The sequence below is a fragment of the Pezoporus wallicus genome, unplaced genomic scaffold (assembly GCF_028554395.1).
Source record: "Pezoporus wallicus isolate ANWC-B61680 ecotype Strahan unplaced genomic scaffold, APGP_CSIRO_Pwel_v1 contig_1438, whole genome shotgun sequence".
Lineage (NCBI taxonomy): Eukaryota > Metazoa > Chordata > Aves > Psittaciformes > Psittacidae > Pezoporus > Pezoporus wallicus.
The window spans coordinates 196,904-222,110 of NW_026638681.1; the positions used below are offsets into that span (position 1 = coordinate 196,904).

The following is a 25,207-nucleotide window of genomic DNA, read 5'->3' on the forward strand; positions in this document are numbered from 1 at the left end:
ACCAGATCCCACCGATCACTCTCCTGCCCACTGCTCCTTTCCCTTGCTTTACCAGAGACTTTAAAGGAGGATGCACAGAAAGCTACCCCTAACCTCGACTGCCCGGCATCGATCTGCACCCTTCACACAAGGCCCGCCCAGCGCCTAACGCAGACCATCGTTCCTTGCAGCCTGAAGAACTGCATCAGCCTCTCTGAGACGCTAAACCAGTCATCTGGTTCTCCTTCGCCCTGTATTTCACCACAACGGGAGAGCCATCCCCGCTGCGTCCCCTCCCTTGTCAATTACTGACACTTCAATCGGGAAGCACAGCAGGAAAGGCACCTTCCAGCCCTTGTCCCGACAGCTCGCTCCCGAGCACGGCGCCATTTCCGCTCCCCGCCGTGCCCTACAAGGAGGCAGCCAGGCTCAGCCCCTTCAGCGTCCCCGCCGCCAGACCGCCAGAGGCCGCGCAAACCCGGCCACCTTCCCGCCCCTCGGTCCGCCACCTCAGGGAAACTCTGCCGCGACGGACACCCCGCGCGCGCCGCCGGCGGCAGCAGCGACAAACCCCACCCCCCCAGCTCCAGCCCCCCGCCCCCCCAGTGAGGCTGTTCCGGAAAGGTTCTCTTTCCGGTCCGCTACAGCTGTTCGCTTCCGGTTCCGTGCGCCGAACATGGCGGCGGCCCCTGCGTCCAGCAGAGGGGTTTGAGTGTTGCGGTTCTCCTCCAGTGCCGCCGCTGCCCGCCCTCGCCGCTGGGCGCCCCGCTCCCTCCGTCCGGGGTGAGTCGGGCTGCGGGCCGGTGCCTCCGGGAGCGCCGGCCGCGCTCCCTCCCCCGCCCCCCGGGCTGTCGAGCGGTTCCTGCCCGGGGTTGAGGCGCTGTCGCCGCCGCCGCCGCCATGGCGCCGGTGCAGCTGGAGAGCAACCAGCTGGTGCCGGCCGGCGGGGGCCCCGCGTCAGCCCCGGCCCCGCCGGCCCCCGGGGCTGTGACAGCCGCCGCCAGTCCCGGCTATCGGCTCAGCACCCTCATCGACTTCCTGCTGCACCGGACCTACGCCGAGCTCACCGTCCTGGCTGACCTGTGAGTGCCCTAAACTACCCCGGCTGGCTCCCGCGCCTCTTCCTGTCCAGCTGCTAGGGCTTACCGGTGCCACCTCCCAGCGTCCCAGGGGATGGGAGGCCTCGCAGGGGATCTGTCCCGGTGATGAGGAGCTGGTTGCTCCTTCCCCTTCTCCCACCCCGTGGAAATGCCCTGTTTGTGCAGGCTTGTATCTGTGTTGGGCCATACGCGGGGGGCTTAGTGAAAGTTGCTGAGTGGGCTCTCATAAAGAGAGTAAATTCTTCACTGTGAGGATGGTGAAGCACTGGAACAGGTTATGCAGAGAAGTGGTGCGTGCCCCATCCCCTGGCAGTGTTCAAGGCGAGATTGGATGGGACTTGGAACAACCTGGTCTAGTATGAGGTGTCCCTGCCCATGGCAGGGGGGTTGGAACTGCATGATCTCTAAGGTCCTTTCCAACCCAAACTAAGAAAATGATGGCAGGGAGTGGAAGGCAGCCTGATGCAGGTTGTTATCTTAATAGCTTAACTTTGCCTCCAAGTTACTGTCAGAAAACCCAGTGGTGGCGTTTGTACCGATACCAGAACGCACAAAACTGAAACAAGTGAAACAGAGATATTTTCAAATGCTGCAACTCCTTGAGTTACTTGTGTACTTTTGAAAATATCATCTGATTGTTTTGGGGAAATAAGTAAGTTATTTACATTTACTTTGTGATCTACTGTGCTGATGTTGTGTTTGAAGTGGCAAAACAAAGGAATGTGTTTGGGCCAAGAAAAGCTTTCCTGAAAGCATCTGTACTTTTAAGAAACCTGTTTCCCTTTTACTTTGTTTAACCTTGGATGTTCCTGTGGGGAACCTGTATGTTTTAAGAAGTGACATAGAGAACAAATAGGAAAAAAATAGGTATAGGTATTGTAAAATAACTATAACGTATCTGGTAAGAAGGCAAACACAGTTTTGCTTGACGTGGGGTTGAGAGTGTTCAAACTCTGGAAAGGATGAGGAGTTTTAGAATTTTAGAATTTTGCTTTGTAAGAACTTCTGAAATGCCATTCAGGAAACATCCTGTGTGCTTGTGGTATGTGCAGACAGTAATTGGTACTGTATGCATTCTTCTAGGAGCGTGTGCCTGTGATGTCATTTATTCTTGTCTTAAGGTGTAGAGGAGGTCCTTTTGACTTCAGTACGTAATTAAGGTACAAAATAAAATGGGTGGTGCGAACAACACAGGAATTCCTTGGGTGCTTTGATTCAGCAAGTAGTTTGTAAGCTATGTGATATCCCCTCCAAAGGCAGAGTAAGCTAGATTTTTCCCGTAAAGCATGGACTTGGCTAGTAGAAAGCCCAGTTGCAAAGTCTTCTCCTTATTTCCAACAAAATGATTTCTCATTCTTTTACCAGCACCAGCTTATTGCTATTTTAGTCCTACAGTAAAAAAATAACCTTTTTAATGAGATGCCAGTGATACCTGTGGAACATTACAGAAATATAGTACGCTCTCTGCAGTAGAATCAGTCACACAGGTCATTGATATTTCTGAAGGATGACATTTCTCCACTTCTAGATTAATTCAAAAGAAAAGAGAAACTCATTTCAAACAACTCAGGAAACAGCATATTTTGACACTTGCTGCAGATGTTCTGGGATTACTACCATGAATTATTTAACTCTAGTCATGGATGCTTAGTGGAAGTCATCAGTTACAAAGCACGGATGGTGGTACTGTGTGGCTCATTAGATTAGTACAACTCTTGTGATTTCAGCACACTTCATCAAGCTTTAAAATTAATTTGACCGGTTCCAGCTTGCCTGGCACACAGTAGCAGCAGGCGCCCTGTGGTGCTGTTCTACACCTGATTTTATCCCCCCCCCCCTTTAATGAGGCTGCTTTCTAGAGCTGCCAAGCTACTTCCTTTGTCAAACATGTAATTTTACTGCATTTAGGAAACGTTTTCAATCATAGAAATTTTGACATGCTCTTTATAGGTATGTGGAATTTCTTCTTGTACTTAGTTGAAGGGTACTAACGAGATTTCTAGTAGTCTGAAATGTAATAAACAATTTATAATATGGCTTTTTTTTTTTTTTCCTTATACAGGTTACCAAGAAAGACTGACATGGAGAGGTGAGTTACAAAAAGACAATCTGTAATGCATGTTAAAATATGGAACTTTCAGGATATTAAGATTAATATAGAGCTGTTTAAATAGAATATTTTTTTCTCCTACTTTTAGACTTTGTGCAAGAAAATAAGCCTTGTATCTGTGGCTGTCACTACACAGGTTCAAGAGTTTTCTCAGCATCAATGCCAATATTAGTTTTTGTTGGGTTATGGTTTTGTTGTTGTTTGGCGTTTTGTTTCTGTTGCACTGTTCAGTAACATACTGTTGCTGTTACAGTAGGTGAGCTCTGTTACAGGCATTTTTCTCTTAATGACTCTTGAAGCAATGAAGTGACAGTTAAATTGATGTGAAAGGGAACTGAAGAACCTAAATAGATATTAGTTAGTGTGATAAAGAAACTTTGTTTGGAGGAAGCAGTTCAACAATGAAAACAAGGTAAAAACCTCTCTTCTGCTTTTTTCCATGTTACCTGATCTTTCTTATCATGAGCACTGTTTTCTACTTCTATGTGGTTTTGGAGTGTGAAGATTATTTGAGAACAAATGCAGGAGACCAAAACAGGCCTTTCCCTCACCCCTCCCAAGACGAAGTATCCTGATTTACTTTTTTGTTTATCTGAATAAATTTTATGGAGCTTGTCAGAAAATTGTTTATTTATGTTGACATGCCAATTGACCTAGCTTTCTTTTGGAGACATACAGCAGCTATGATATTCTGAGGAATGCTAATGAAGAATATAAAAAATTCTGTGTAGCATAATGATCATTAATACAGTTATCTCAAATCTTCCAGAACTCTTATAACATGTTATGGAGTTAATCCCATTTTCAGGGAATCATAACCTGGGATTCCTTGTGCCCCTTTTCTTTATGTATCTCTTACAAAGAGAAACAATGTGTGTGGTGTTGTTTGTTTTTAATTATCACACTATTTGCTGAGGAAATTACATTCAACTTGGGTCTAGAGCTCCCTCGTACTGGTGGGGAGGCTTCTCCCATTTGGATGTTTAGCATTTCTTGGTAAAGCTGGAATCTACTTTGTGAGTCACACAGGTCTGAAGCAACAATGTATTACAGATAAAGGAAAACAAGGCAACCTTCAGTAATTATGAAGAATGTTCTACAGTTGAGATTGTCTTGAAATTAAATATTCGTATGCGTGTTAGCTTTGACTTGCAATTCTTCTTCGTGAAGTGGCTTTTCAGCTCTTGGAGGAAATCTGAAAGGAACATAGTTTAATTATCCAGATTATTCTGGTTTTCCTAGCTTTGAGAGCTGTAATGGCAGCAGTAGTTCAAGCCGTTTCTTCAGGCTAGCCTGGTGACATGGCATACATACTTCGGTGAAGATGTGATGGTATTATCCTCTAATAAAGTTCACATAAAATCTAAGTTCATTACTGCAGTGCCTAGCTAAATGCTGTGGGGAGAAAAACTGACAGGAAATTATGCATCATAGTGTATTTTTTCTCATCTTTCTAAAGGCACATTTATTAGTTATCAGTGTTAGGAGTAAATAACTCTTGCAACAAGAAGGAAGTGGTTGGGTTAAAAAAAAAACATCAGTGCCATTGTGTAAAATCAATAATTCTGAGTCCTGAAGTAAATCCAGGGACTTTTCGATAATGAAGACCTTTTTCTGCTCTGTATTCTTTCTTTCCCTTTTTATTCTCCAATAAAATGTAATATGTGGGAAACTCATATAAATACAGCAATGTATAATATATATATGGTTGGACTTGATGATCTTAAAAGGCTTTTCCAATCTAGTTGATTCTATAATTAAGTAAGATTTAACTGGAATTTGGATTATAATGACTTTGCAAGGCCCTGTCTTCTGTTTTAGGGAAATGTAAGGTAAAACTTTCCACCTGTGTTCTTGAATGAACAGTTCCTGATGAGAAGTATTTAAAAGAGAACTGTGGTTAAAGTACTTCCAAGAACTATATAAGCATACTGTTTTCCTAAAACCAGACAGTTTCCCTGATGGTTTTGCAGTAGTTAGTTACTTCTCAAACTCACAGTAAGGACTCTATCATCTATGCAAGATTAAAAAGAAAAAAAAAGCATTCAGAGCTGTTATAAAAACATGTTGTTCATGACTTCAGTAACCATGCAATTACAGAGACAGTTTTTGGAAACATTGAGTTCTGTTCTTTTCTAATGACAAAATGACTGTTATTTCACTCCTTCACAGACATGGATAATAATTTTGGTTCGAATAGTACTTTGGAGGTACCTAGTCCAACCCTCTGCTTAAAGTAAAAGACACTTTCAAAGTCAGGGTCGCATCCAGTTGAGTTTTAAGTATCTTCAAGGATGGAAATCATGCAACCTTTCTAGCCAACCTGCTTGAGTCTTTTACTGCATCACTCTGTGTTTCTTTGGTTTTTCTCATGTCTAACTGGTTTATTACTGTTTTAGTTTGTGGCTGTTGTCCCTCAGCTCTTTGCACTTCTGAGAAGAGTCTGGTTCTGTCTTCTTTATAATGCCCCTTTTGATATTTGAAGATGGCAGTAGCATCTCACAGTAGCCTTCTGAAGCAGAAGCAAACACAATTTCCTCAGCCCTATCTTGTATATCGTGTGTTCCAGCCCCTGACACACTTCTGTAGGGCGGTATTTTTCTTGGCTAGGGAGTGTAAAACCAGATATCGTGCTTCAGATGTAGTCTCACAAATGCTGACTCAAGGCAAATAATTGCCTTCCTTGACTTAGGCTGCACTGGTGCTAATGAAGGCTGTCATTGTTGCAGGGGCACATTGCTGATGCCTGTTCACTTATCCACCAGGACGCCCAGGTCCACTTCTGCAGAGCTGTTGCCCAGCTGCACCTTAGTACCCCCCTTGTGCCGTTACATGAGATTGTTTGTTTCCAGATGCAGGACTTTACATGTGGTTTTGCTGAGCATCATGAGGTTCCTGTCAGCCAGTTCCTCCAATCAGCTGAGGATTGTTTTGCTGTTTGCTCCTACCTGCACACTTCCAAGGGGTGCATTCCTTCACATCATTCAGGTTGTTGATGGAGGTGTTAAAGTGTATTAGTCCCAGTATTGACCCTCAAGGAACACCGCTAGTAACCAGCATTAAAGAAACCCAAGTGGTAGCTGGTCACAGCCTTTTGTTTGTAGCAGTCCACCTAGTTTTTTACTTACCTGCAGTCCACTTACCCATACCATATCTCACCAGCTTGGCTTGAAGGATGCCACGCGAGATCTGGTTGAAAACCGTGCAGAAGTCAATACAAATGTGTTTTCTGTTCTCCCCTTGATCATCCTGTTGAAGGTAATTGCGTTGATCAAGGATGGTTTGCCATTGGCAAATCTGTGCTTGCTGTTCCCAGGCTCCTTTAATGTCCATTATTTATGTGGACATAGCTTCTGGAAGGATTTGTTCTATAAATGTTATTAACTGAACTTACGCCAACTGGCCCATAGGTCCCTAGATCCTTCTTGAAGAAGGACATGGTGTTTGCTTTGTTTGCCTTTTTTCCAGTCATCAAGACCTTAGATCACTGTTGCCTTTTCAAAATGATATGGAGCAACTTTACAGTGGCATGGGTCAGCTCCCTCAGCACCCTTGGATGCATTCCACCCAGTCTAATGGCCTTTTGTATGTCAAGCTTGCTTAGGTGGTCGTCAACTTGTTATTCTTCTACTGTAGCTAATACTTCTCTCCCCTTGTTTCATCTTCCTTGAATAAAATCTTTTGTGCAGCCCAGCATAATGTCCTGTATCTATAATGAAGGACAAAGGAAGGCAGTAAAATCGATTCTGCAAAGTAGAAGTAACAAATCTTCTATAATTTCATACATGTGGTATTAACAGAACAGTTGCTGAAATACTGTGTATAGTTTTATCAGTCATTTTCATTATTAAATTGCTATACTTTTTCTGTTTGTTTGGTTTTGGTTTTTTTTAGTGGGGGAGAAAGGAAGATATACTTTTGATTCCTGGTTACAGAACAGCAGTTTGAATTTTTCTTGTTATTGTGCAATTTTCACCACATTGACTGATGTAACTCCTAGAATTTAGCAACTTCTATATGAAGTTTGTCTGAGAAATTAATGGCTTTCTTAAGTCTCACTGTAGAAGTCTTTCAGATCCCATAAAGTCTTTCTGAATCTGTTGCAGTTCTCAGCATCTTGTTTTCGTAGCTGGTTGAGCAGTATGTACACACAGCGGTGCGTCCACCACTTGAAAATTTAGTATCGGGCTGAATGCCATTTTAAAACTCATGCTGTAGAACACAGAGAAGTTAATGGCTTAATGCCCAAGTTCTTGGATGATGTTTGTAGTATGTAATGCACGAAACTGGACCAGATGGTATTAGTTGTGCTTCTGGCCTAAATGTTCATATGCTACAAACAGATCATGCTTTACTTACTACACAAAACAGTTAACATCATTATACCAAAACTTCCAGCAGAAGCAGGCTCTATCTATGTTACGAATATGTGTTTTCCAGATTCGGATCAGAAGGTGTGACTTCTGTTTGGTAGATGCGAATATCTGTTGCAGTGATTAGTATTATTTTTGCCCACATTTTTGTTAGTGCAGAAAACCCTGTCAGGAAAAAAGCTTCGGTTTGGGTCTTTTTCAAAGTAACTAGAAAACCATGGTGATACTAATAAATTGAGCATGTAGAAAGGGAGGAAAACTCCTATAAACGGTAGATGAAATCGTATTTCAGAGTGTAGGGTATTACAGATCTACATTGTAGATCTGCGTGTCTTGTCTAATGCATCTACAATATAGATCTGTAATGAAGGGGAAAAATCTGGGTGTGCTTCCTTCATGTTCTCTTTTATGAAAACTAACTCCTAAGACATGCAAACATACATTGCCTCATTTTGACTGCCTCATAAAAAGCAGGTGGAAGGAATATTGACTTTAAGTGATTCATTCTTACCCAAATTTCTTTGCAAGGTAGGAATGGAAAGAAATATTTGTGGTCTTCCCTACCCCCACCCCCCCCCCCCCCCCCTTTCCTGCCAAAATGGTAGTATATCGTAACATACTGTGTAAAGACATTCTGAAATTACTAGAGTGATATTTTGTACAGTATCTGATTTATTTCTGAGTTTATTTTGTGTCTTTGTAATATTACTACCAGGTCCTTTAACCCTTAGGTATATTGCTTTGTCTGCTTTAAACTCAACCATAAGCCCTGGTGAAATCCTGTAAAAGGTATAAAAATAATTCAATTGAGTTCACTGTGGAATTGTTTCTCTTAAAATTAGTAATTAATTCGTGTGAATATGCTTTTTTGTTTCCCCAGACTGTCTTGGTTGGTTAGAATCTATGTATGTTGTTAGCATTTAGATATTCAGAACACTGAGCTTTTTTTCCATGTTCTAATCAAACAAACCATATATTAGTGATGCCTTCATTAACACAATTAGCAGTTATCATTGCAGCTTTTTCTTTTATTGGCATAGTTTTAGTGCAGCTTTTTGTATAAATTGAGCACTGATTTTACATATGCTTTTTTTCCAGAAAAATAGAAATAGTGCAGTTTGCAAGTCGCACTCGTCAGCTGTTTGTTCGTTTGTTAGCCTTGGTCAAATGGGCTAATAATGCTGGAAAGGTGGAAAAATGTGCGGTAAGTTTGCAACAGAGTTTGGTATGAAATAATCTCTAAGTCATATGGGATTTTGGTACACCCGAACTTCTGCTCACTATAGAAGTTAAAAAGGAAAAAAAGACGATTTCATAGGCAATCAAATATTAAATTATAACCAGTTTCTTCCTATTTAAAGCTGTGTAATCTTTTTAACAGTTTGTGTTCCTAAAAACTCATGAGTGGCAAAAAATGAAATGCTTGTCTAGACAGAGTTTCAAGAGTGCTTTGGGGTTAGGTAATAGCACAGGGAAGATGATGATCAGTGTATTAGTCACTTTCATCCTGTTCTAGGTTAAATAAGAATAAAGTCCAGAATGTTGCAAAAAACAAACCCGTAGTGCTTACAAACAAGTATGGTTGCATTCCAGTAGTAATCATCAGATGAAGAGCTGTGAGGCTTTACAGATCCTCCACAGAATCAATAATGGCATGCAGATTTAAAGTGTCCTTGTATATGAATGTAAGAAATGGCCAGAATATTAATTCCATATTTTAAAGGTCCGATTACTTGAATTGGAAGTGGCAAATAAAATCATCTTAGTTAATTGCACTAGATGAACTGAATATAAAGGGGCATTGATTTCTGCATTCTTTTTTACCCACCTACTTTTTTTTTTCTTTTAATTTCTTTTTCCTCCTTGCCCTTGATAGATGATATCAAGTTTTTTAGATCAGCAAGCTATTCTGTTTGTGGACACTGCTGATCGTCTGGCATCGCTAGCTAGAGATGCTTTGGTTCATGCTCGTCTACCTAGTTTTGCTATCCCATATGCTATTGATGTTCTGACGACTGGATCATACCCACGTCTGCCTACCTGCATTAGGGTAAATAATGCTACCATACATCGGGGGTGGGGTGGGGAAGTTCCTTGTACAGTATTAAATGCATGTTAATGAAACTAATTATCTATGTGCAAATGGAACTGTAGTTTAATACAGGCCTAGTGCCAAGTCTCTGTAGAGACAGTTTTCTCATGCAGAGCACTTCCTATTTGAACAAGTTATGCTTTCCCAGTAAAACATTCTCTCCATTTAAACTAGTTCTGCTCTAGGATGAGTAGCAACTTTTCTTCCTTGGTTATTTAAATATTTGCACATGCTAAGCCACCATCCTAGAAAAATGAAGTGTGAAAAGGAGATACAGACATCTGTTGTTCTTAGAGGTTTTGCCTGTATTTAGAGATGTACTGAAATTCTTAAAAGTTCTCTTTAATGCTTCTGTCTTTTATTACTGTTAAAATGCAGAATGACAAGATTTTGTGAAGTAATATAAATAGTTGTGCCTGTGACTTAGATCTATAGCTACAGGTAAGGATTGACTTTCAAATCTTAGTATTTAAAAAAAGTTTAGCCTGATGTAAGGCCCTGAATTTATTTAATTGACCCAAGCTGATCAATTTTATTCAGTGGTCAGTCTCAGGTAAAATGTAATCAACTAGAAAACAAATCTGAGTGTAAGATACGAAACATCACTGTGTGTAAGCCTGTAGTATTTATATTTTCAGACTTCTAGTCTGGTTAGTTTTCTCCATTGCTGTTGTTGATGTATAGCACATGTTTGAGATATGCAGACTTATTTGTGTTTATTTTAACAGGATAAAATAATCCCTCCTGACCCAATAACGAAGAGTGAGAAACAAACCACACTTCATCAGCTAAACCAGATACTTCGGCATCGACTAGTGACTACAGATCTCCCTCCGCAGCTGGCAAATCTTACAGTTGGTAAGAACTGGAATGACCTTTTGATGAACACATTATTGCAGGCTGATTTAAAATTGTTGCTTTAGTGATAAAACAAATATAGCTTCAATGAGACCATTAGGCATGCTCATCTATTAAGGCTTCAAGCCTGTTTCTATATGACATCAAAATATGTTTTCCTCTTTTGAAAAATAAGAGCACTGATAATACTGCTGAAATATTATTTACTTTCAGGAAGAAATCCTGTGCAGGTAATGGCAAAAGGTTGTAGACATGCTCTTGCTCTTTCAGCAGATGTGTTATGGAAGAGTCTTAGGCCTAAAAATGTAACTGCTTTATCTTATTTTAAAATACAATTTAATTAAACTGTTAAGTCTTTATTTGAACTTTATCTTAAACATGTCACTCTAGTGTTGCTTTTTAAATCTGTTTCAGTGTTCATCTTCATGCATAGAATTGTTGGTATTTATGCGTGCCTTTTGTTCTGTGCCTCCCTACAGTGCCACATCTCTTAATCTGTTCTCAGATCCCTATTTTCATTTAGCCCAAGTAGTGATAGACATTAAGATGATCCTTTTTACAGGAAGGATGGCTATGAACCGGACTAGGTTATTGCAGAATCACAGAGAATAGGGCAGGAATGGACCTAGTCCATTGACCTAAGGAAAGGTTAGCCATGTGTAAACTGTATCTCACAGACTTAAATTGATGAGTATAGTTTTCATTGGTCCCTATGTGAATGTTTGCAGTACTAGCATTAGAGCCATTTTTGTCTAACAAAACCGTAAATGGATATGTCTGAGCTCTTCAGATTTTTCAGTTGACTAAGTATTTCAGTGACTATTAGTTTTTGGTTTGGGCTTTAATTTGTTTTAAAAGCGTGCCTGGGGTGATTTTGAAAATGAAACTGTGAGTTAAAATGTTTAACATTTCTATAGGAAGATTTCTATATGTCTGTAATTGCAGATGTATATGGCATGTTTTGTTAAGTGACTGAGAAGGCAGCTGGCCCATAGGTTATAATAAGGACTTGTACTAAATAGTTTGCTTTGCCACTCATTCTCTTTATGACCTTGCTCATGTGAATTGGACAAACTTTGTTCCCAGCTCTTGAAACTGATAGCACTGTCCACAGGTGTGAGGATGTATATATTGATTAGATAGCATGCATAATCTTTGCTTGTGTGCACATATATATGAATTATGCAAAATATTATCTTCCTCACATGAAAATTGAGTTATACTGTTGTAATGTTGAATAAATGGTTTGCAATGAGATGTGCTTCCAGGGCTAGATTTCAGCCTAGGCTGAGATCAGGTTCTGAACCTCTTTTGAATAGTGCTTAAAGTATTCATTATTGATGTAGCAAAGAACTGGAAAAATTAAGCCACACATTTTGTTTGTGTAATTTGTCAGGCTGGTACTCAGCTCAGTGTTACTCTGTCTTATAGTAGCACAAGTGTTAACAAGTTATTGTGACTAAAGTACTGCTGTTCAGGACCTTTTGGTACATGTGTCTATGCTGCTTATTGACACAGATTCTAATGCAGAAGCAACTGTGAAATCTTCAGAGCTGCACAGAAACAGGTGCAACAGAGCAGAAACCATAGGGCAGTAATCCATTGTGAGTGCCGGAAACTACCGCACTGATGTTCTGAGGCATCTCAAGGCCAGGTTGGACAGGGTTTTGAGCAACCTGGGCTAGTGGAAGGTGTTCCTGCCCATGGCAGGGGGTTGGAACTAGATGATCTTTAAGGTCCCTTCCAACCCAAACCATTCTATGATTCTGTGATCTTAAGAGACTGAGTGAAATAAAGCATTATTTTCTTCCTTAGCCAATGGCCGTGTGAAGTTCCGAGTTGAGGGTGAGTTTGAGGCCACCTTGACAGTGATGGGTGATGACCCTGACATCCCCTGGCGCCTTCTCAAACTGGAAATCTTGGTTGAAGACAAGGAAACTGGTGGTAAAAAAAAAAAAAAATCAATTGTTAACACTTCCTTTTCAACATGCTCATCTCTGATATTGTATAAGTCTTGCTTATACTGGGTCTTTTGCATATCACAACTTAGATAATAAGGCTGTATATACCATTCTTGTTTTAACCTTGTTCTATATGCTTTTAATACCTTAACAAAGGTAGACTGTGTTAGTGTTGTAGTCTGAAATATCTAGAGTAAACCAAGGATTTTGTTATTTTATTAGAAATTCTGGTATGGAAGTTGTTGGATTTTTTTCTTTTCAATTTATTAATTCATTTAATTATTTAAAAGCCTAGTTTCCTGATGTCTAATGGTTTGGGGTTTTGTTTGTTGTTTTTTTTTAATTCGTGAAAGATGGTCGAGCCTTGGTTCACAGCATGCAGATCAACTTCATCCATCAGCTGGTCCAGTCAAGGCTGTTTGCTGATGAAAAGCCACTTCAGGACATGTACAACTGTCTGCGTATCCTTCTGAAAGCTGCTTCTGAATAAGCTTTTTAATGTAGCCTTGCTCTTCCTAGTAGCTGGAAGGCAAGGAAGATGGATTCCCTGTTAAGCTAGGGGGAAACATCTGGATGTGGGCTAAAAATGATAGCCTTGGAAGCAGTTATACTCAGGTGCCAGCATGTAAAATTTGATTTCACACACTTAAATCAACAAAGGTAGATGTTTGGTACTCAGGACAGCAGGTTGTGGTAAGTCAGTCCACCAGCAGCTGGCTGGCTGCATGTCTTGTTTCAGAGACAGAGTACAGTACTGACTTGGAGGGCATGGGAGCTGACAATTCTTGCTGCCAAGAACTGCACTGAGGTGATGATGATGTGCTAACTGTGTTGCACCTGTGTGAAAAATAAGGTGAGATGCAGCATGTGCAGGAAGTTATTTGCTACATGCAAAGGGCATATTTTTTGTCAATGAGAAACAGTTTTCAGTGAAACAGCTTCTGCAGAAACAAAACAGAATCATGTTATTCTAGGGTGACCATGGGAGACGGGTTAGTGGTAACTATAGGGTGAATTAAATTTCTTTGTTAGTAATCTTCTTTTCCCTAAAAGATTATTAGAGCTAAAATCTATGAATCAAAACTATTGTGACACTCTTGTCTAACATCCTGCCTTAGATAAGAGATTTGATGTTTACACACACTGGATTAGTATCTCTGGATAAGTACTTTAGTGTGTTTTCAGACAGCATCCTGTCTGACTTTTATGGAATGTCTAGGGTTGGAAAGGACCTGAAGATCATCTAGTTCCAAGCCCCCAGCCATGGGCAGGGACACCTCACACGACTGTCACCTGAAGCCCTGTCCAGCCTGGCCTTGAACACTGCCAGGGGTGGAGCATTTTATACTTCTTTGGGCAACCTGTTCCAGTGCCTCACCATCCTCACAGTAAAGAACTTCTTCTTTATATCTAACCTGAACTTCCCCTGTTTAAGTTTAAACCCAATCTCCTTTGTCTTGTCGCTGCAGTCCCTAATGAAGAGTCCTTCTCCAGCGTTCTTCTAGGCCCCCTTCAGATGTTGGAAGGCTGCTATGAGCTCTCCATACAGCATTCTCCAGGCTGAACAGCCCCAACTCCCTCAGCCTGTCTTCATACAGGAGGTGCTCCAGCTCTTCTCTGGACTTGTTCCAGCAGCTCCATGTCCTTCTTATTTTGGGACACCAGAACTGTGTAGATCCAGTAGGGTCTCCTGAGAGCAGAGGGGCAGGATCACCTCCTTTGACCTGCTGGTCATGCTTCTTTTGATACAGCCCAGCATACAGTTGGCTTTCTGAACTGTGAGCAAACACTATGGCTTATGTTGAGCTTCTTGTCAGCCAGCACCCCCAAGTCCTTCTCCACAATGGTTGCTGTCCATTTTTGTGACAAATGGATTTATGTAGTGTACAGACCTTTGGAAAGTCTTACTTTCTTAACACAGTTCATTAGACTCCTTCTGCTTAGCACTTCAGTTGGAAGTCTTGCATTCACAAACACTAATGCTGATTCGGGAGCGCTGGGGCGACCTTGTGCAAGTGGAGCGGTATCATGCAGGGAAATGTCTCTCACTCTCTGTTTGGAAGTAAGTTGATTTTAAAAGGGCTGTTAGCAAACGATAAATTAAATAAAAGGAGGGGTTTCATTTGCTAAGCTTGAGCCTTAATTTCCAGAAATGTACTTTCTTTTTGATGTGAGACTCCTAAATTTTGTAATTAAGTAGCTAAACACGTTGCTTGACTTGCAGAGAAGTGAGTGATGTACATTAACATACAGTAGAAAAAAGATACACTTACAACTCAGCTTGTATTCACATGAACATCTAAATTAATTAGTTCTTTGTCAGTCTTTTACCATTGCTTGACTTGCACTTGATAAAATTAAAAAAAACCACCATAATCCTAATGATCTTCTGACTGTGTTAAATTTGCTGCCATCTAAAACTTCTTTATGTGACTACAGTTTACCAGCAGTTCTGCATTAAAATGTAAAATTAAACAAATTTGGGTTTTTTTTCAGTTCAGTCTTATATTCAACCAGAATTCTCAAAATCAAGTATCAGCTATTGAAAAACATATTTTCTACTGTTTCAGTTACATGGTTTAATTATTATCTTTAATTAAAGTCAACAGGTGCTTGGAAGGAAAACAGGGACTGCATCTGTTCATAAGGTCACTATTAAGATTGATGAAACTGATGTCTCAAAACCCTTACAAATATCTCATGAGCCTCCACTGCCAGCCTGTGATTCCAAACTGATGGAAAGAGCCATGAAGGTAAAGCTTTGTTTTGCAGTAGGCATCTAGTTTTAGAAATCAAAACCATAAAAATCCTTTGCACTGTCAGATTGTTTCTCTTTGATTCTATTTAAAGAGGTGTTTCTAAGAGTTCTAGTGAACAGTTCAACTAGGTTGTGTTGGTTAGTATTTATATTAGGACCTGAAATTGCTGTTACAAATTAATTGGCCTTTACTTAATCTTAAAAATTACACGTACTTCACAGTGTGTTATATACCACTTATGAGACAGAATGCAGAGGCTGGGGGGAAAGAGCAACAAAATTTCACTTATGGTTAGTTTTTGGCTTGAAGTGCTTTATAGACAGAAAAGGGAAGAGCTGGCTCTAATCTCCATCTTCCTGGAGATGCTGCATAAACTTCCTCTGAAAGTCAGCTTCCCCATGTCACTAGAGTTGGCAACCCAGTAGTGCTATTAGCTTTCAAAAATCTTGCATTATGATTTGGAAATCTTATGCGGAAAAGCTTATCATAGTTTGCTTGTTGCAAGTGTTAGGTGAAGGTTGGGTTTACGCTACTACTAACTAGATTACATCATGTGGCCTGTCTTACAGAACTTTCTACTGACAATAGCCTTTACCTGCTGTACATACTTTGTATTTGAGCCTCTTGGCCCGTCCTGTTTACCAAGTCTGACAGACAAGTCTCTATATGGTGTACGCAAAGACTTCATATGTTTGGGCTGCAGAGGCATGTGGGAAACTTAGTGGAGCATAGTAGCCTTTTACGATACTTGTAGAGTGGAAATTCTACTATTAGTATAGTAAACATACACTAAATTTACTCATTTAATAACCTAAATTAGCACATTTAGGCTGCTAAATACACAGTTAATTTAGTGAAGGTGCTGTATTTATGGCTAAATCTAGGAAAATATGCTTTATCTAGAATATCTGCTGAAGTTCTACTGGAGCTGATGCAATCAATCTAAGTCACTGAATCAGGCCTACAGTCTGTAGTTTAAGATATGAAGCTATTCTAAATTTGAGATTTGTCAAAGTTAATGCTGACTCCCTTTATAACTATTTACTCAGAGCTTAAAAAAAATATCAGTTATGGTATTTACGCTTCTGTTCTAGTGTTTGAAATATCTCAGCTGTGATGATGTAGATAGCACACTGTTTCTATTTAAGATACTGTATAAAACAGTGACACGAATAAATGTGTTTGTGTAAGGAGGTTATTATACATTAACCTACTGAAAATTGTATATAGCTATAGAACGTGTAATTGATAGTGAGGAAGATTTAACTCATAGCAGCTGCTGAGTTGAAATGCTCTTGTGGATGTAAAACCACTTAATTTTTAGGGCCTTGCTTTGGAAAGCTAATCTTCAGGGGAAGATCGTTCTGCTATATGCAAAGCATGTACTGAAATTCTGTATGATTCTGTTGTGGTGTAAACTTCTTCTGCATGTATCTCATGCTAGAATAAAATTCAAGTTTAATTCACCTTAAAAAGTTTCCAAAGCAGTGTGATATTAACTAGAGAAGTGTTTTGTAGTAATCTGTAGCTTTGTTTATTCAAAATGTGTAAATAATATGTCATATGAATGGATTTAAATGCAAATGCTTTAATTTAAGTTGCACAAATAAGCTACAGTGAATATAAGTGGTAGCATAAGCTTCAGCACTGACAGTGCAACAGCCTCTAGATGCAAGCCTTTAGATACTCCTGGGTTTAGTAGTGGCTGCTGCTGCATGGTTACCTTGTTAGCAGGACTAAGACTAGTGTGTTGTATTTCATGTTACAGCTACATATTTGTTTGTGTAGAGGCAACCATATTCTAATAGAGTGTTGTTTTGGGGGGGGGGGGGTTGCTTGGTTCTTTATCTTGTAACTGGATAAACAGATGCATGCTAAATTGGAAAATACTCCAGCCTTAATCCAGAACAAGTATGTCTACACATGCAGCTGTAATAGCATAGTTAAATGTCTTTTCTTTTGCATTTTCTTCTAGTCTACTGTAAAAAAGCCTCCCACTGCCTGCTGCACAATCTTATGTTAGTTTGTTGTATTTTTATAGTGATCCAAATACTCAAGCTAGTAGTTCGCTTGGTTCACCACAGTTCTAAGCAAATTCTTTCTGAAGTGATTCTGAAGTAGCTTTGTTCCAGCATGCTAGTGCATAAAGCCTACACATCAAATTCGAACTTGCTCAAGTGCACTCCTTTTTTACAGATTGACCACCTATCAATAGAAAAACTCCTAATAGACAGTGTCCATGCAAGATCTCATCAAAAACTCCAGGAGCTGAAAGCCATTCTTAAGAGCTACAATATTAATGACAACTGTATGTGCTTTCTACTGAAGTTGTTTCAAGTGTATTTGTGCCTAGGAATGGTTTCCTTTTTTCTTACTGTTTCTTGTTTTCAGATTTTTTTCATGTTTTTTATTTAAACTAAAGGGAGATGTGTTCAGAATTAACAGGGCAGCTTTAAATTGTTCTGTATTGATAACTGTAAAATAATTATACCTTTAAATGCAATATAATAGATGAACCTGGTAGAGCATTATAGCCTGAGCTGAAGGGTTAAAAGTTGTCTACTGTAAAACTTGTACATGTTCAGAATTGAAAGCATATCATGAACTGTCTTCAGCTAGCTTTGGATGAGACTTTGCTTAAACTGTTGTTGGAACTGTTGGGATTTGAGTTGATCTTATATCTTTAGTATCCTTTAACTCTTTGAGTTAAAGGATATTAAAGGATTAATAACCTCCTTCAAATTTTGTCTTTTGTTGGTTTGGTACTAGCACTGTTTTCACAGAAAAATTCTTGTATTATTTATGCTAACAGTGTAATAATGTGCAAGCGAAGATTGCTTCTATAAAAACAAACCGGGTTTGTGATTGTAATGGACTAATTTTTAATATGATGAGCTTGAATCTTGTGTAACCTTATTTGCATAAATTTTTGTTTAGCGTTCATTGAGACGGCTCTTCCAACTCTTGTAATTCCGATTTTGGAACCTTGTGGTCGATCAGAGTGCCTGCATGTGTTTGTTGATCTCCACTCTGGAATGTTTCAACTAATGCTGTATGGTGTTGGTAAGTAGGTATAAAGCAGGATGTGTTTAATATCTCACAAAAATTTTTCATTCTGAAGTAATTTGGTGTGAACAATTCTGTTAATCTGCAAAGTTCTGTAAGTAAATAACAATAATGCAAATGAACATCCCATTGGAGTCATCATCTAGCTATTTGAGTTTAAGGAACCGAGAAGTGAATCTTTTTGCTGAAGAGTACCGGTTCAGTTTGGTATGTTTTACAAGAACAACAGGCTAAATATTGTTAGGCATCATTGCAATGCATATTCTTTGTGACTTGGGATTCCTGGGTTGTGCTGGTAATGAATGCAGTCATTTCATATGGGCCTGATTAAGGATTGTATTATGTGACCTTACACATCTTGAGTTAACTGTTGAAGTCTTAACTTCAGGTTTCATATTACTTAAAAAAAGAAGGAAAGTGAGTTCTTTCAGTTTATTTGCCTAATAACATACTGCTGTGGTTTTACAATCATTATGGGTCATTTGTTTTATATTAGTCTCTCTCTTCACAATGAGCCACATAGAGAAGAGACAACAATTACAAGTTGCACCAGGAGAGGTTTCATCTCAATATAAAAATTTTTTTACAGTGAAAACTGTCATTCACTGAAACAGCCTCCCCAGGGGTGTGTGGAGTTCCCATCACTAGAGATTGTCAAGGTGTTAGATAATCTGTCATCTAGGCTCACTTTCCCATGAAAGGTTGGATCACATGACCTTTCAAGGACCCTTCCAGCCTGAGCTGTTCTATGATTAATTGTTAAATTAGATAAGACACATTAAAAAAGTCAGGTTTTTTTTACCTGCAGATGTTAAGACCGTTCACTTACCTGATGTTCTTGCAGATCAACTGACACTTGATGACATAGAGAAGTCTGTTAATGATGATATGAAACGTATCATTCCTTGTCTCCAGCAGCTCAAGTAAGTGACTCGTTCACTTCGTCTTCATAAAATGACCTACCATATTTGTAATTGGGATGATCACGCTTCTATGGCTTTGCATTTTACACAATAGGGCATATACTTTCTCATTATTCTAAGCAACCTTATTTTCCATCTCTTCTAAGTGGGTGGGGAAATTCTGGTTTTGCTTGGAGGTGATTCTGTAGCCCTCCTTTAGCCCCTTTATGCATAGCCTCATGCATTGGTATGCACATACTCTGCTGAAGTATTTTCACTTCAAGTCAGTAGCAGATGACTTGCTTTTTGAGGATCTCATTTTGTGTTCATGTTTATTTTCTATCTCCTCTACCCTGTTTCTACCACTGAACTGCTTGTTTCTCAGCAAGAACATCTCCCTTCTTACAATATAGTGGAAAAATAGGAAGTGGCCTAGGATGATTTAAATAATATCTGTTTATCTGCTAATACTTCAGCCCTTGCTGGTTTAAAGCTCTAATCTTCCTTCTATACAGCCCTGAGATTTAAGCACAAGATACATTTGGCTCCCAAAAGAGGTTGTAGCAAGTAATACTAATACAGTTTGCATCTACATGAAAACTTAAGTTCCACCTGCTCTGTCATTTTGGAAATTCCCAGCACTCTGAGTTAATTGCAGGGTGAAACCTCTATTTGAAGAATTTTGCTTCTAAAAGAAGCATGATGACGCATGAAGTGCTGGCACCCTGGAGAAACTAATCAACCTCCCTTTGTTATAAATTATGTACTTGAGATAATTGCTTGGGTAGTGCTGCAGTTTTTGAGGAAGCTAGACAGATCCATGAAATGTCTTTTAGGACAGCTATAACGTGTCTACAAGAATAAACATGGTGTGTCATGATGGAGGGATGCTCAGCACCCACACTTCCCCCTGTTGTCTTCAGTGGAAGGTTAACTGAAGAACCAAGCCACACATTTCTGTGTGCCTTTCAAGCTTAGCTAGGCTTTCTGGCCTTTCATTATAGCCAAAATCCATTAGAATAGAACAAAGTTTAGTTCCAAACGTTAGAATAATTTGGTGTCTTGCATGTGGTTCTTCATGTCCAAACTTACTCAGGTGAATGAGTTTGCTGATAACATAATGCAAAGTGATGTCCAGCTTTAGTTACTTTTTACTATATTGCTTACCAGTGTATGAGGGCAAAGATTTTCCTTTCCATACCAAAAAGTAATTGAAGATCTCCAATTGTAAAATAACTGTAATCTGCATGGGTTTTAATTTGTCCCTTTGTTTTCTATATTGCAATTACATATTGTAGTGTATAAAAATTTATGCATTCTTTCAGCAAAAAAATTCAGGGCTTTTCTTCTTATATTAACAGCTATCTTTTACTCAAACTGAAGACAAGATATGGACATAGTAATACAAAAATGCAAACTCTTCTCACAAATGATCTGTGTGATTTTTCTGTGTATAACTTATGCAGCAATGACAGATGTTGACTTAGAATATGACTGACTTAATTTGACACTAATGCTCTAAACAGCAGTATACTAGAATAATTTAAAACAGCCTCAGGGTACTAATGCCTTTCTTTCTACGCAAGGTTCTGGCTTGGACAGCAACGTTGCAAACAGTCTATAAAGCATCTGCCTACAGTGAGCAATGAAACTCTTCAACTAGCTAATTATGCTAGCCATCCAGTGGGAAACCTTTCCAAACACAAATTGTTTATCAAACTCACTCGCCTTCCACAGTACTACATTGTAAGTAGCTGAAAAATGCTTCTGTCTTTTTCTTCCAGTCATGGATATGCCAGACAGTTTGTCTGTTGCACTGTTAACTCTGTCATTAGGAACCAAGTCACCAATGTAATCCTCAGTTCTCCTCTCTCACTCCCTTCTCTCATTCTGTGGGTTTTTTAAGGAGTCAGGTTTATAGAGAGAAGGGGGCATAAAGTTTAATTACTCAGCAACCTTCTCAGCAACCATTCTCTTTATGTTTCCTGAAAGTTTATCATCTTTCTCTTCTTGGATCCCTTTCCTAGCCACAGTATTAATATCTTGAAAAAAACTTGTGTCTTTTCTCTGACAGGGAAAGGATAGGAACTGATGCAGACATACCCTCAGCTTCAGGGTCTTTTGAATTTGTTGTTCTGTTTTAATATAGGTTGTAGAGATGTTTGATGTTCCTGGCAACCCCACAGAACTAGAGTATAAGTACTATTTTCTCTCTGTGAGCTATGCTGAAGGAGATGACAGTCCTGCTACTGCACTTCTACTACAGCAGTTCAAGCCAAACATTGAAGAGCTGGTATTAGACACAAAAAGTGGGAAACAAATGAAAAGTGGTGTCAAGCGCAAGGTATGTGGTTCAAAAGCCATTGAGCTAGTTGTAGAGCATGAAAGCTAAACGCATGTTCTGAGCATCAATACCAGCTTTAGTAGTGGTGTTTCAAAAGTTTGTGTGGCTTACATCCTGCTTATATTACAGCTTTACTTTCTGGGCTGCTTCCCTAGGGAGACCTTGGGAAACTATTTTGAAACAGTTGTCTTTTAATTCATGCCAGGCCTTGTCAGCTGTTGTAAAGAGCCAAGGCAGAGCACTATATGCAGAGGTAGCAAGAGTAGCTTGCATACAGAGTGCTGGTATCTGTGTCATACGCTTTGTGCCGTGTAGGTGTAGTCTATGAAAGACTTGCAGGGGCTGATAAGTGTTAACTTCTGGGGTCAGCCTGACATGGGTTAGTGATATGTAAATACTGTTTTAAGGAAGGACATAATTTTAAAATTACTTCAACTGAATTGTTTCTATCCTGAATTACCAGATCCTTTCAGTAGACTGTGTTAAGGGTGTGATTCATTTAAAACTTGGATGAGAGAGATTATTCTCTGGTATCTTTTCTAAATGTGCAAGTACCTTTGTCTTTATTTTAATTCTAGCTATCTGGTGATCCATGTTCCATAGAACCTAAGAAACCAAAACGGTCGGGAGAAATGTGTGCCTTCAATAAAGTGCTAGCTCATATTGTAGCCATGTGTGATACAAATATGCCATTTATAGGGCTACGTATGGAGGTATGTGTTAAAAAATACCTTGTTTCCTTCTTCCTCTCTACTGCTCCTGGTTCTCTTGTCTAGATGCCCCTGTTCAGCAAACTTGTTCACTTTGGTGTTCCCCCGCCAGCTGAGCCTGGTTCCTCTGGTCTTGTTAGAGCTAGTTCTCTAATACCAAGCATCATAAAAAGCTTGAAAAACTTAGAGAAAAGGAAAAATGAGAATGAAGGACAGTCATGGGAGGGGTTGGGAGACAGCTTTATACCAGATTTGCATAGACTCTTTCGGATTTCTAATGCTTGAAAATGTGAAACATCTGTCACCCTTGGTGGTGATGGTGGTCGGGGAATCCTTGAAAAGTTAATTTGTTTGACTTTTTGCTTGGGATAACATTTTTCTTGTTCATTCCTAGTTATCTAATATGGACATTCCTCACCAGGGAGTGCAAGTAGAAGGAGATGGCTTCAGCCATGCAATACGTTTACTAAAGTAAGAGAATATGCTCCTGCGTGTTCATTTTATTACTGTACACATGCTTGAGAGAAGGAAAGGGTTGTTTGGAGGGTAACATTAAAAAAAATCAGGCGGGATTTTGGTTTGGGATTTTTTGTTGGTTTTGGGGGGTTTTGTTTTGTGGGTCTTTTTTAATTGTGTGTCTTGCACTCTCATATGAAGCAGTGTTAGAGAAAAGAAAATAAGAGTAGACACAGAGCCAACTATAATTTCTTTCATTAGCTTAAACTGGGAAAGTCTAAAAACAGTCTGGCAGTCCTCAATCCTAAAATCAAGGCAGTGCTAAGGAAGATACGGTGATGATTCTTCAACATGTAATTGCAATTTTAGATCAGATCAGAGGCCTACATACTCTGTATGTTATTTGACAACTACCAGTATGTGATGCTGCCAATGAAAATTCAAGGAATCCAAAAAAAGACATGATCTGGACCAACTTTCTGCTCAAAGCAGGATTGATCAGCTGTGTTTTCCAATCTTCAAGGGTGTTTGTGCCCTCCCTGGGCACAGCAATCTCAAATGCTTACTAGAGGAGAGGTAGTCACTTGATTGCCTGGCTAATACAGCCCAGGATGTATTGGTCTGTTGCAGCTGCAAGGGTATGCTGCAGACTCCTGTTCAGTCTGTATGCCAGGGCCCCAAGTTCCTTTTCTGCAGAGCTGCTGCCCAGCCAGTCAGTCCCCACACCGCTATTGCTCAAGGTTATTTGGGCCCAAGTGCAGGACTTTGCATTATTTTTGTTGAACTTCATGAGGTTCCTGTTAACTTTTTCTTCCACCCATTTGAGGTCTCTTTGAATGGAAGCCTTGTTCTTCAGCATGTTAAGTGCTCCCTTCAGTTTGGCATCATCTACAAACTTGATATTCTTTTGCATTGTGCAGGTTATTGAAATAGTTAAGTATTGGCTTCTGGTAACCCTGAGGAATGCTAGCCACAGCCAGCCACTAATTGCATCTACAACTATTGACCACAGTGCAGTGGACCTTGCTGCCCAGCCAGTTTTTCATACTTCTGTGAGCCTGCGTCAAGCCTCATCACTTAAACTTATTATGTTATGAAGTAAAACAGGCTATATCAGTTTAAAACATATTAAAAAACAAAAAACAAAACTTCAAAGACAACTTCTAGAGTAAAATCCTTTCGTGCTATAGAAATGTATAGTGATATAAAGGCATCAGTCTCTAAATGCACCAGGCCCTACCTTTTTAATTTTGCATATGAACAGAGTAGTGCCGAGAATTGTGAGCTGAAGTTAAGGGTGGTATGTGAAGTTTCTGAATAGATTCTCAAGGGACTTGAAAATGTGTGGGATGTTTTTATTTAAGCTTTATTTAGTCTGTCCACTGAGTTTGATTCTCACACTGGGATATGAATAAATTAGTGGGTACTAAGGTAACTGCCAGGTCATTCATTGCACTTGCTTGTTCTAGAAGGCAAACATTCTTGAATTCAGGTTGCCATAGAACTTACTTATTTTAGAATCATAGAATCGTAGAATAGTTAGGGTTGAAAAAGACTTTAAGATCATCAAGTTCCAACCCCACTGCCATGGGCAGGGACACCTCACACTAAACCATGTCACCCAAGGCTCTGTCCAGCCCAGCCTTGAACATTGCCAGGGATGGAGCATTCACAGCTTCCCTGGGCAACCCATTCCAGTGCCTCGCCACCTTTACAGTAAAAAACTTCTTCCTTCTATCCAATATAAACTTCCCCTGTTTAAGTTTGAACCCATTACCCCTTGTTCTATCACTACAGTCCCTAATGAAGAGTCCCTCCCCAACATCCCTATAGCCCCCCTTCAGATACTGGAAGGCTGCTAGGAGGTCTCCACGCAGCCTTCTCTTCTCCAGGCTGAACAGCCCCAACTTTCTCAGCCTGTCTTCATACAGGAGGTGCTCCAGTCCCCTGATTATCCTTGTGGCCCTTCTCTGGACTTGTTCCAGCAGTTTCATGTCCTTTTTATGTTGAGGACACCGGAACTGCACACAATACTCCAGGTGAGGTCTCACAAGAGCAGAGTAGATGGGCAGGATCACCTCCTTTGACCTGCTGGTCACGCTCCTTTTGATGCAGCCCAGGATATGGTTGGCTTTCTGGGCTGCAAGTGCACACTGCTGCCTCATGTTCATTTTCTCATTGACCAACACCCCACATCCTTCTCCACAGAGCTGCTCTGAATCTCTTGTCTGCCCAGCCTGTAGCTGTGCCTGGGATTGCTCTGACCCAGGTGTAGGACCTTGCACTTGTCATGGTTAAAATTCCTAAGGTTGGCATCTGCCCACCTCACAAACATGTCAAAGTCCCTCTGGATGGCATTCCTTCCTTCCAGCATATCAACCAAACCACACAGCTTGGTGTCATTGGCGAATTTGCTGAGGGTGCACTTTTCATCTTTTTTGTCTTGTTTTTCTGTTTAAAAGCTTTATATTGTTGTGCTTTTACTTCACCAGGAGAT

General features: G+C 40.0%; 1 protein-coding gene across 1 annotated transcript in view; it reads left to right on the forward strand.

Moving 5' to 3' along the window:
- The first annotated feature begins 824 nt into the window (after nt 1-824).
- The window catches only part of MED14 (mediator complex subunit 14), a 37,753-nt gene continuing 13,370 nt past the window's right edge, over nt 825-25,207 (forward strand). Inside the window, exons 1-16 of the mRNA XM_057411892.1 lie at nt 825-1,061; nt 3,142-3,168; nt 8,661-8,766; nt 9,439-9,612; nt 10,383-10,512; nt 12,328-12,456; nt 12,827-12,934; nt 14,403-14,535; nt 15,076-15,226; nt 17,429-17,540; nt 18,170-18,295; nt 19,143-19,221; nt 20,787-20,946; nt 21,350-21,544; nt 22,123-22,257; nt 22,649-22,725. Of these exons, the coding sequence (XP_057267875.1) occupies nt 880-1,061; nt 3,142-3,168; nt 8,661-8,766; nt 9,439-9,612; nt 10,383-10,512; nt 12,328-12,456; nt 12,827-12,934; nt 14,403-14,535; nt 15,076-15,226; nt 17,429-17,540; nt 18,170-18,295; nt 19,143-19,221; nt 20,787-20,946; nt 21,350-21,544; nt 22,123-22,257; nt 22,649-22,725 (2,024 nt within the window). The 5' untranslated portion in view covers nt 825-879. The remainder of the gene's footprint in view (nt 1,062-3,141; nt 3,169-8,660; nt 8,767-9,438; nt 9,613-10,382; nt 10,513-12,327; nt 12,457-12,826; nt 12,935-14,402; nt 14,536-15,075; nt 15,227-17,428; nt 17,541-18,169; nt 18,296-19,142; nt 19,222-20,786; nt 20,947-21,349; nt 21,545-22,122; nt 22,258-22,648; nt 22,726-25,207) is intronic.